Here is an 11,640-nt window from a genome sequence, read left to right on the forward strand (position 1 = left end):
GTAACTTCTACAATTTGTTTTTATTATATTAGCAGATCAGGTTGGGTAGCAGATTAGGTTGTAATCTAGAAACTAAATGTCTGGCTGCTTAACTAAATATCTAACTGTAAACATGCATATTGAGAGCTCCTCAGGGAGTAGAACTCTCATCACCCTATTCTACTGTATTCCCCTCTAGAAGCATCCACACCACATAGGCATATCCAGTGAATTTGCAAATACTCTTGGTTATGATAACATGTAGACAATCACAAGTGATTGGTGAGATTCATTTAACAAGCTGAGTTGCAATAAACCCAACTAACATACCAATAACATGGTAATTAGACCAGTTTTGTTGTTCAATTAAATGTATTTATTTTCTGTATACCAAAGAAAACCAAATGGCGATCCAACACAAAATGAAAGTACAAGTAAGGAAAAAAGCTTAATCAATATGCTAACACACTTATAACACACTGCCACCATTATTGTTCAATATTCATACCAATAAAAATTCTCTTTCTTGAGTAAAGAGACATCATTAAAACCGTTATGAGTCAATAATCAAAACAGTGATGAATAATGATAAAAATAGCAGAAGTAGTAGTTATAACAATAGTGATAATCAAGTGACAATGAAAAGTGAATAGAATAAAAAGCAGATCTCCATAAAACTACCTTGGACAGATCCCAGACTTTGAGCACAGCACTGCAACCCAGTCCTTGTTTTAGACACAAGCTACAGCTCGACACCATACATTTTTTTTTTTTTTTAAGATTAGTAATTATGAAGGATATTTTAAAACTTGTAGTCTATGAGCCAAATCAAGTGCCTGCCCCATGTTGTGAAGGCTGAAATGCATTCATCTGTAGCTCATGGTAAACATCTTGGACTGGCTCAAATGTCAAGCCATGGGAGTTCCTTTACAGTCTACATGAAGAACATCTCTGCTGCTCTGTCAACCTCAAGATTGCTTTTTGGTTTTTTTAAATGACAGAAAGCATAGGAAGGATAACTTTGGAATATCATTTTTTTCTTAATATATTTCTTAAAAAAAAAAAAAAAGGTGTAATTTGTTGTTTTGCATTTTGTCAAAACTATTAATAGTAACATTATTATTAATAATATACAACTTAAAACAGAAGGAAAAACATCTTTAGTATTATATGTGTCCTTCAAAACAGCACCTTTCATAGTTTGTGCGGTCTTGACTTTTTGCATGTCCCAATTGCTTACAGAAGTATCCCCAGTAAGACAAAGGTGACGACTAGAGTACCCAACTGACTCCCTTCTCCTGGTTTCTGGACTTGCATTGTTTCTACCCATAAACAGATAAGTACTAGCTTGCAACCACATATGTTTCAAGACAGAAAAAAAAAAAAATATTAAAACCCCGTTCTTTTCGATTTCTTGTTGTCAAGTCTGTTTCATTTGACCTCCCCAGGAAGTTGATGTATCTCTGAACAAAAATATAAAACGCAACAATTTACTGTTTTACAGTTCATATGAGGAAATCAGTCAACTTAAATAAATTCATTAGGCCCTAATCTATGGATTTCACATGATTGGGAATACAGATATGCATCTGTTGGTCAATGATACCTTAAAAAAAAAAGAAAAAAAAGAATGGGCCTCAGGATCTCGTCACGGTATTGCTGTGCATTCCATAACCCCACCATGGGGCACTCTGTTCACAACATTGACATTAGCAAACTACTCGCCCACAAGACGCCATACACGTGGTCTGCAGTTGAGGCCAGTTGGACGTACTGCCAAATTCTTGAAAACAACGTTGGAGGTGGCTTATGGTAGAGAAACTAACATTAAATTGTCTGGCAACAGCTCTGGTGGCCATTCCTGCATTCAGCATGCCAACTGCACACTCTCTCAAAACTTGAGACATCTGTGGCATTGTATTGTGACAAAACTGCAACAACAAAAAAATATTTAAGTGGCCTTTTATTGTCCCCAACACAAGGGGCACTTGTGTAAGGATCAGCTTGTTGATATGCCACACCTGTCAGGTGGATGGATTATCTTGGCAAAGGAGAAATGCTTACTAACAGGGATGTAAACACATTTGTGTGTGTTTGGACAATTTCTGGGATCTTTTTTTCAGCTCATGAAACATGGGACCAACATTTTACATGTTGCGTTTATATTGGTGTTCAGTGTATTGTTTGTTATAAGGAATATCACTTGTTTCAATCTTACACTTGAAATGATTTGTTGTGGATATTTTTCATTGACCAAAAATGGAAAAGTTATTTTCTTGCTCCACATTCATTCAATAGATCTTAAAAACACCATAGTGAATTAATAAATTTAGAAATAATTTAACAAGTATCAGGACTAAGACTTTCCTTGCACAGCAGTAAGGTCTGATCCGTTTTGTATGGTGTATGGTGAGTTAATGTAGATATTTTTTTTGACAGACTGCAAGTACCAAAAAAACAATGTTTCCAATGTTATTAATGTAACTTACAATAACACATCCAACATGCAACACGCACATCTTTCATTAAGTAGAAAGACACTCTGCATAAGAATGCTTAAGAATAAAAACGTTTCATACAATGTGAAACGCATCAAAGTGCCGTATAATGAGAGTCTGCCCTCTTCAGCCTCTCTTTTCCCTGTCTATAGAGGATTGTCACGAGAACAGTGATTGGGTGCATCTGAAATGGAACCCCATGGAGGATTCCATTTCAGCCACAGCCAGTGTGTTTACAGGAGGGGATAATCTGTTCAGTTTAACAGGCCAAATTCTAGTCACAAGCAGTTAAAAGTACCTTTCGATTCCATGTGAAGTAGCATACACCATCTGAACACACGCCACCTGTATTCTAACAGAAAGCTTGTCGTGACACAGACACAATCAAGATGGCAAGTTCAACGCCACTAAAAACAGAGCTACTTCTCATTTCTGGTCCAAATCTATACAGTTACAGGTAATCCCAGCAGTCTTTTTTAGTCAGTCAGATAATGGCCTAATTGTTTTTGCATAAGCACAGTCTTTAGGGATAATACACAAGTATTATAAGAGCGATTTAAAAACTGGGCCAGGATGGTTAAGGACAAGATTATAACCGCAGCCCAGGACAATATAAGGGACTGGTAAATGTTCACTCATTTGATAACTTTTGGTGAAGCAGTGTGACAACAGTGTATCCAGTTTGGACACAAGAACTCGGCAGAAAGACGTCCAATGTGAGGGAGCAAGTGTGGTAGGTGATTGGGCCTTTCCATCACACATGAAAGAATATTAGCTTGGAGGACCAGTGCCCAATGTGTTTATAAACATTTAAGGAGCCCAATGGGTCCAGTCTTTACCAGCACTGATGGGTGCCTTAGCTGGTGCTGCTGGGTAGGGGTGGGGAAGCTGAAGGGTCCTCCACACAAGACCCGGAGGCGGAAACAGAAATAGACCCGCTATCAGATTTATTGTTGATGATGGTCGCTGGCTGGCCAAAGTTAGTGGTTCTCAGAGTGGCTAAATGTCGAAGGGAAAAGACATGGGATCTTGCTGCTGCTCTGGACTCAAAGCCTGTGTTGCAGGCCTGGCACTTGCCTCTCAGCGTCTCTCGGCCTGCAGGCTGGCCCCCGGCTGGGGGAGAAGAGGGCTCCAGGACAGTCAGCTGAACCGGTTTGGGAAGGATGGGACGGTGGGCTCGCAGAGCGTTGTACTGCAGGTAGCTGCCCGAGCTCATGTCAACCGTCTTGGAGGGATCTGAGGACACAGGAGACTACAAAAGGCAGAGAGAGAAAAGTGTCACTCCAACACAGGCTTCTGACATACATGTTCAACAAAAGGTCACTGGTGTATTACCTCAACATACATATATACAATTCTAGACAATAAGCTAAGTTTTAGAGCTGGTTTCCCAGACACAGATTCAGCCTAGTCCTGGACTAAAACGCATGCACAATGGAGATCTCCATTGAAATAGATTTTTTTGTCCACAACTGGGCTTAATCTCTTTCCTAGATAGCTGCCTGTAAAGTAAAAAATAATAATATCTCCACAGACCAATTCATTGCATAGTGTACAGTAAAATGTCTGACCAGTTTCTCCTGCTGCAGCCTCCAGCGTTTCTCCTTGGCGCGGGTATTCTGGAACCAGATCTGGACCACCTTGAGCGGCAGCCCCAGCTCCGTCCCTACCGCCTCACACTCCATCGCGTTAGGGTGGGCGCACGTCTCATAGCATGACTGCAGGATGGACAGCTGCAGACAGGACAGGTGTGTGCGTGGCCTGCGGGTGGTAGAGTGGTGCAGGAAGCTGCTCTCCGATGGAGAGGTCTTAGCGATGGTGACAATGCTGACGGTGGTTTGATTACTTGCGCTTGCTGTTGTGGTAGTTGCTGTGGCAGCAGAGGCAGGAGCAGAGGCCATGGCAGCAGCAGGAGCAGAGGACGTGGCAGAAATGGTGATGGCAGTGGGGGCAGCAGCTGCACCGACAGCTGTGAAGGTACGGGGTGCTGACAGACCCAACTGTTCCCTAGACAGTGTGTTGATCTTAAAGGGGCCCTTGGCCGACCAGTAATTGAGCCCATTTTGTTTTTGTGACGTCGCAGCAGGAGACTTGCTAATTGGCGTCGAGGGCAGTTTTGGCACCATGCGGTTGGTGGATCCAGGCCTGGCTAGTGGCTTCGCTTGGTTACGATCATCCACTTCCTCATCATCTTCCCCAACTTCCTCTTCAGGCGCATGTTTGGGAAGGGGGCGAGGTCGGGGTTCCTTGTGGACGACAGGGAGAGCTGGAGCGATGCTTTTGGGGGCGATTTTGACCATTGTGACATTGTTTGTCAACTCCATTTTGGTCTTTGGCACTGCAGACACACTGTGGCTTACGGAGGAAAGAGAAGAGGCCACCTCCTTGGGCCTGTTTGGAACTGGTTTTTTAACATTTTCCTCCTTCACCTCCATCTTTGGGATGGCCCGTACTGGATTGGCTACAGTTGAGACGCTGCTGTTGGAGTTTGATTTGGGGGTGCTGGAGAAGATGGGTTGTGACAGTGGCCAGGTGAACTTGATGAGCGGTTTGCCCACTGCTGCCAGAGTGCCATCACTGATGAAGCGAACCTCACCCTTGCGCTCCCTAGCCCGCATGTTCTGGAACCAAATCTGTACAACTTTCTTTGGGAGATGGACCCACTCTGATATCTGCTCAAACTCGTGTTTCCCTGGATTTGGGTCTTTGAAATAGCAGCCATAAAGCACATTTAGCTGCTCAGCCTGGATGATGGTCCTGGAACGTCTCATGTCCCGGTACCGCCGTGCTTTCGGCCTGCCTTTCTGGTCCCTCTCCTCTTTCTCCCTCATGTAGACAGTGCTGGCCTTGGCCATGCCACTGACAAAGCCACTGCTGTTGGAAGTCACTTGCTCAGGTTTGACCTTGACCACAATGAGTCTCCCTTCCCCAGGTACCCCAAAAGCTGTGGGCCTTAGACCGAGTCCGTCAAGCAGACGGCCCTTTTGTGCTGAAGTCTTGTCACCCGTGAGTGACGTGGAGGAATAAGATGTTGAGCTGTAGCTTTTCCCAATGCTGAGATCTAAAGCAGCCTCACAGTCTCCTCCATTAGACATGTAGTGGGAGGTGTGGGTATGGGAGGAGAGGGATGATGTAATGACAGGGTCAGAGAACCGGGTGATGTTAGGGGGGTTTGGAAAGGCAGGTACTTTGCCTCCATCTCCTTCTGCAACTCCGAGCCCAACCACTGAGGGAGGGAGAGAGAGAACATAAGGGCTATGGAACTGAGTAGAGAATGGAGTGAGGGACAGAGACAGAGGGAGGGAGTGTAGAATGCCACTCGGAAGCCGTTGATGGTCAATGGTGACGGGAAGGTGGGAAGGAGGATCAGCTTGAGCCTCTAGTTGTAAATCCACGTCGGGGTCTAGTCTCTCCTTCTTAACCTCTACCTCCTCCCGCTCCAACTCCCTCTTTCTCTTTCTTCTCTTTGCTCTCTGAGCTGCTGCCTCCTCGGCATCATCGTCATCCTCAGCGTCTGAGAGGAACACAGTGGTGGAGCGCAACACCTTTCCTCCTGAACCCATGTCTCCTGACAGTTCTACCAGAGCCTCCTCTTTAGCAGGGCTGCCTGGCCCCTCCCTCATGGAGCCACTCAGGCTGTCCTCATCACTCACAATGACAGAGGTGTAGAATTCTTCATTGTCTGAGGTCAGACACGAGTCCCCTTGGCTCTCCCTCCCCATCTCTTTACGCCCCCCACTATTTGACAAATCCATCGCGTGACTGCCAGAGGCCTCGTCGCTGACCCCACCCTCGGTCTCATCTATTGTAAGACAACCTTCCTCCTCGTCGTTATCAAGACCCTTGTATTTTTTACCATAGCATGCAATGCTGCTCATGTGCTCTGTTCCCCCAGCTTTCTGCCTCTCTTTGGCTCGTCGGGCGTCGGTGAGCCACTTGCGAACCTCCACCTCGGTGAGCCCCACCTCCCTGCCCAACGACTCGCAGTCATCACGGGGAGGACTGGCTGCATCAGCCTCGCTACGCGACTCCAGAAACGCACGCATAACCTGTATCTGGAACTCTGACAGTATCGGGGGGCCTGAGAAGTGGCGAGCCCTGAAATGAGCATGGGGACGAGTTGGATCATGGGAATTTAAGGTGCGTTTAGAGGGGCTAGATTCTGGGGAGCAGACAGAGGCATAAGGGCTTGTGCCAACTTCAGATTTTTGAGGGGTAGAATCAGGGCTAAGCATAAGATTTAAAGTGGTAGGACTTAGGCTTGAGTTGCTGGTAACAGACGGTGAGCGGTCACTACACTTGTCATTGTCCCCCCCTTTCTCATCTGGCCACATGTGACCTGCTGAGTTCCTGCTCTCTGTTGTGCTCTCGTTCATTTCAAAATCTCCATCTATCATACATGACTCAGCCCTGTTATTTTTGCTTACTAAGGCACCGAGATGCTCTTGTGCATATCCCTTAGCATCCTCCTCACAAATCTCTCTTTGTCCATCATCACATTCCATGGACCAACTTTCCTCCTTCTCAGCCTTAAGTGATCCTTTCTCCTCAGCTGTCGCCTCGTTTGTGTCTTGCTTCACTTCGCTCTTGTTTGTTTGGCTGTCTTCTGAACAGGCTTGTGAGATTGCTTGGAGACCGACAGCTGGCCACTGGTTCTGTAAGCTACTGAGTCTTTGGGCCAGGATAGCTTGCTGGGCAGCATTGAGACCTAGTAGGGGTATTGACTGGGTCAGAAGCTCTGGGTTTAGTCTCTGGCTTTGTGTTTGGAGCCCATTCAGGATAAAGGGGATGAGCATCTGAGTCTGGGTTATGAGCTGAGGTGAGGCCGTGGCAGGGGACGCGCCAGCCGCAAACAGAGAGGGGAGGAGGGTGTGTGAGATAGAGCTTGGGCTGGACGTGAGGAGGGTGAGAAAAGCAGAGACTGCCTGAGCAGAGGTCACAGGGGAGGAAAGCAGTGAGGGAGCCGGCTGGGTTTGAATTGCTTCTCCGTCTTTGTTAGTCATTGCTGCAGCAGCCAGGCTTGCCGGGTTGACACAATTGCTGCTGGTGGTGCTAACCAACTGTGCAGCACTGCCCCCAGACGTAACAACTAAGTTAGTAGCCATATTGGTCCTTCCTGAATTTCCACCTGCACTGTTGGCAGAGATTCCTGCATTTCTGCTACGAGTCTGGTGCAAAACAGATTTCAAATGACTCTCCAGGGTGATGGCATGGTTGTAAGAGACTCGACACACAGTGCACTGGTAGGGCTTGTTTGATAGATATGGCCGAGACAGAAAAGGGACTGAGGGAGCGGCTGGGGTGCCATTTTCACCACCCTGTTTTAGGGATCCTGTTCTCATCCGTTGCACATGGGATGCAGAGTTGTAGTGAACACTTAATGCGGTCCTGGTAGGAAAAGCCTCTAAGCACGCATTACACTTGAATGGAGGACTGTCATCGCCTTCAGCCATTACACAATGTGTACCCGTTGACTCTTCATTGTTGTCAGGTGTTTCTGTGGACTGACTTCTCTCCTGATGCGTCTCAAAGACAACTCCACCTCCCTCCGGGTCTCTAGCTCTCTCTGCCTCCTTATCCATCTCTTTATCTTTGTATCCAGACCCAATGAGAGTGTGCCTACTGTCGGAATTATGTTGGGGTCCGTCAGTGTTCTCATTATTATGACACGGGTCTGAGAGGGAGGCTTCTAAAAGCTTCAGCTGTAATGACGGGGCATCTGATGTAAAGGAGAAAGGCAAGATATTTCAACAGCTTTTTTTGGTAAATGGAACCCTGACAGCACCCGATTCATTTATTACCTGACAACACAAATACAGTCATAGCAAAAATGTATGCTTGTAGGTTTAACAATACCCTCTTAGTAACAGGTGTTTAAAATTAGCACAAGCTAGATGTTTAGGTTACTCTGTCAATGTGCTTGTATCCTCTATTCAAATAAATTCATAAATACAATATTGATAAACTAATCCACAGTGCAAAATGGTGGGTACTGCGGTCATTCAAAGGAGAAACTCACCTGCGTCATGCTGAACATCGGTGTCCCCGTCCACTCCACTCGCCCCCTGTTTGGGAGCAGCCTGGTAAAGAAAACGTGATTAATTCATTCTGAAAAACACGTCAAGGAAACTTTACCGTAAGACTAAATTCTGCTGACACAGGAACCAACTGCTTAGCTTTGCAGTCCAACAAGAGAGCATCTTAGTACAAATTGGTGACTCATTCTGCAATATTTCACATAACCAGTGATCCACTACTAATAATGCCCTAAGGGGGTAAATAAAGTTCTATTGAACGGTCTTAAGTCCCACAATTATGTACACACACAATGTACAATAATTTATCATGTACACACATAGTACAATCATTTATCATGTACACACATAATGTACAATAATTTATCATGTATACTGTTTAACATCCAAGTATCATTCATGAAACACATCACCATAATAACAGACACCCAAGTCAAGTTTTGTAGACCCATGTAGCGTAGCACTACTTACAATGTCCAGCAGCTTGTCGACACAGTTAGGGAGCACACTATGACTGTCAGACAGGTGCAGAGAAAGGGAGCCCCTGTCTGGTAACCCTTGTTGACACAGTGGGCACAACCACACCGCCACCTCGTTGCTTTCACTGCACACCGTCTCTCCAGACTTCTCCTGCAAGATCAAAATGTGTTTCAGTGGATAGAAAAATATTGCTTTGAAATTAGAACCATATCCAGGGGTGTTTCTTTGTATTGAAAAAAAAGTCATAGGCTGCACAGTGCAAATGTTATTTCAGTACGTTGGAAATGGAAATCTACATAAACCTAAATAGTGAGAGTAATCCAAGTTAAACCTCAATATAGATAACTATCAGAAGAAACACATACAGCCTATCGCTAGTCTAATTGTTTAGGCTACAGACAAAATAGTATGACTTGAACTTGGTCCAAATAAATAAATACAGACAAATAAAAATACAGAATATTTTCTGACTTGAATGCAATGTCACTTCACTTGGCACGAAGAAACATTTATTCCACTTCAATTAAATCGTTGTGAATGGCCTGATTATTGACCTTGACCAGCATACATTTAGCACATTTCAGAGACAAGTACGATATCTAGGGTCATGCAAAACATAACATGTCGCTTCATTGTAACTAATGAGCGAACCATGGGCCATTTGAACGTTATCACACACACCAATATAATAGCCTAGTAAATGGCCAGCATACCCAACCACGAGACAATGCAGTGTTGTCCTTTTCCAAAGCTACTCGGCAGAAATTGAATTGTGTAATTAGACCAAAGGACCCTATTATTAGGCTACAACTTTCAATACCGGTACTTCTAAATTAATCGATGAGCGATAAAAAGATACATGCCGAATACCAACACTCTGCTGTATTGCCCACTTCCGTCCTCACCAATTAGCTAGCTAGCCGTGCCCAGAAAATATCGTTTTACCAGCAAGGTTGCATGATTATTATGGTTGAGAGAGTGCAGTGCGTTATAAACCATAGTTTAAGGATTTATACAACGGTATTGATAAATTCCCATTGTTCTTCATTCTTTAGCTAATTAAGGTACAGATTAATTAGATACGCGGAACAGTGATGAATCAATTAGCTAGCAAGCTAGTTAGCCAAGCTATCAACGTTGTGATGCTAACTAATGTTATGAAATGCAACAAACACCAGTTCCTCTGCTCTGCAATTATAAAGACGGTTAAAACAGAGAATCGAACCTACCGCATTGATTATTCATTAACGTTGCGAAATTAAACAAAAGGATCAAACAATCGTGCCAGCCTGCTAGCTGGCAAGATAACCCGTCGCACTCTCAACCGTCTTTCAACTAACTAGTCCAGTAGACAAAAAAATAACTTATCCCAGGTGTACATGGCTACACATCCTGAAGCATAGCGTTCCACTACAAATTGATACATAGACTGAGTCGCTAGGCTTTTGGTTCCCATCCGAAACCTCGGCCTTGAGTGGTTCCCTTACCCCACAGATTGTGGGCTTCCAATCGGGCATCCAGTATTACTCCACCCGCTGCCTGCTCAACAGCGCAAATTGAGGCCTACATGGACTAAGCTATTTAATTAATGAATATGGCTTCCCTTCACAGATGTGTAAAAAAAAAAAAAAAATCGCACCCCTCCCTCACCATTCCACAAAACCCAGGACGCATTTTAATGATCAGTTTCATTATCCAAGAGTTTTAGTATTCATGAACATCTTAACAATCATTGTAGATAGCTTCGTGCAATAATTGACCAAATAAATCAAACGCTAAACTACTTGAAACAGAATACTTGCACACTGCGCACGGCGAAGGGGGGTGAAGAGAAGGGGAGGCAGAAAAGTTTTGGACATTTATGTTCGAATTCGGTGCATAGAACTATTTGATATACAACAATTCATCGTTCGATTGTTGTTCAAATGATAGTTTCAATCTTCCAACCATAATCGCAATTAAGACATCGACAATATCGTTTAATTAACTTCTGAGCAATTAGTTAATGCATTTACCTGCATGGTCGCCGCTCCAGCACACGCTTTCTCTCGCTCTTTAAAACTGAAAAGTTTTCCTGCTCGCCCTCCCTCGCCTGTTCTCTCTCTCTCCCCCCTTCGTCTCTCTCCCTCCCTCTTCTCTCTAGTAAACACACGACAGCTCCCCCCCAAGGCTGATCGCTGACATTCAGCAGAGACGCAGACGTGTCGTCAATATAAAACCTTTATGTAACAATATGAGTTGATTCAAATACTATTTGTCTCGTCGAACCAGTTTTGCTGTTTAATGTAATGAAGCATGCTGAGTGGGCTTTACCAGAGAGTGGGCTTTACCAGAGCCATGGCGACTGATCTGAATAAGCATTTGTAAAATTCAATCAACCGGATTGAATCAGATTTCATACCCAACATCCTGATCCTGTATGGGGTCATCAGATTAGGATTAAAATAACTAAACAGAGTGAATAGTTTACAGATTGAAACTTTAAACTACTGTATAGGACATTTATCTAGATAAAACGTTACATTTATTTCGAATTATAGTATAGAATTTTTGTATTCGATTAAAGCTATTTGGTTACTGTTTTGTTTCTGAGTCCAGCAATTGTAGGCTATTCAATGAGATTGGCACTTTTCACTTGGGCCTAATAT

General features: G+C 44.2%; 1 protein-coding gene across 2 annotated transcripts; it reads right to left on the bottom strand.

Moving 5' to 3' along the window:
* Positions 1–3,187: 3,187 nt before the first annotated feature.
* On the bottom strand, positions 3,188–11,140 carry LOC139583310 (zinc finger homeobox protein 2-like). 2 transcript variants are annotated; one of them, XM_071414239.1, is made up of 5 exons: positions 11,008–11,140; positions 8,984–9,142; positions 8,497–8,557; positions 4,049–8,196; positions 3,188–3,729 (listed from the first exon to the last, which is right to left on the bottom strand). In XM_071414239.1, exons 1-5 carry the CDS (start codon positions 11,011–11,013, stop codon positions 3,334–3,336), a joined length of 4,770 nt encoding a protein of 1,589 aa, XP_071270340.1. In that variant the 5' UTR covers positions 11,014–11,140; the 3' UTR covers positions 3,188–3,333. The 2 variants fall into 2 exon arrangements, with proteins under 2 accessions (XP_071270340.1, XP_071270339.1); XM_071414238.1 differs by lacking the exon at positions 11,008–11,140 and adding an exon at positions 10,480–10,590.
* Positions 11,141–11,640: the final 500 nt, after the last annotated feature.

Source organism: Salvelinus alpinus, chromosome 8, assembly GCF_045679555.1.
Source record: "Salvelinus alpinus chromosome 8, SLU_Salpinus.1, whole genome shotgun sequence".
NCBI lineage: Eukaryota > Metazoa > Chordata > Actinopteri > Salmoniformes > Salmonidae > Salvelinus > Salvelinus alpinus.

Excerpts from the sequence above, each read along its gene's own strand:
- LOC139583310 (XM_071414238.1), bottom strand. The coding sequence starts at position 10,509 with ATGCCCGATTGGAAGCCCACAATCTGTGGG. Across the intron at positions 8,558-8,983 it reads TCGACAAGCTGCTGGACATT|GCTGCTCCCAAACAGGGGGC; the intron begins GTAAGTAGTGCT and ends TTTCTTTACCAG. Across the intron at positions 3,730-4,048 it reads GGCTGCAGCAGGAGAAACTG|TCTCCTGTGTCCTCAGATCC; the intron begins GTCAGACATTTT and ends TGCCTTTTGTAG.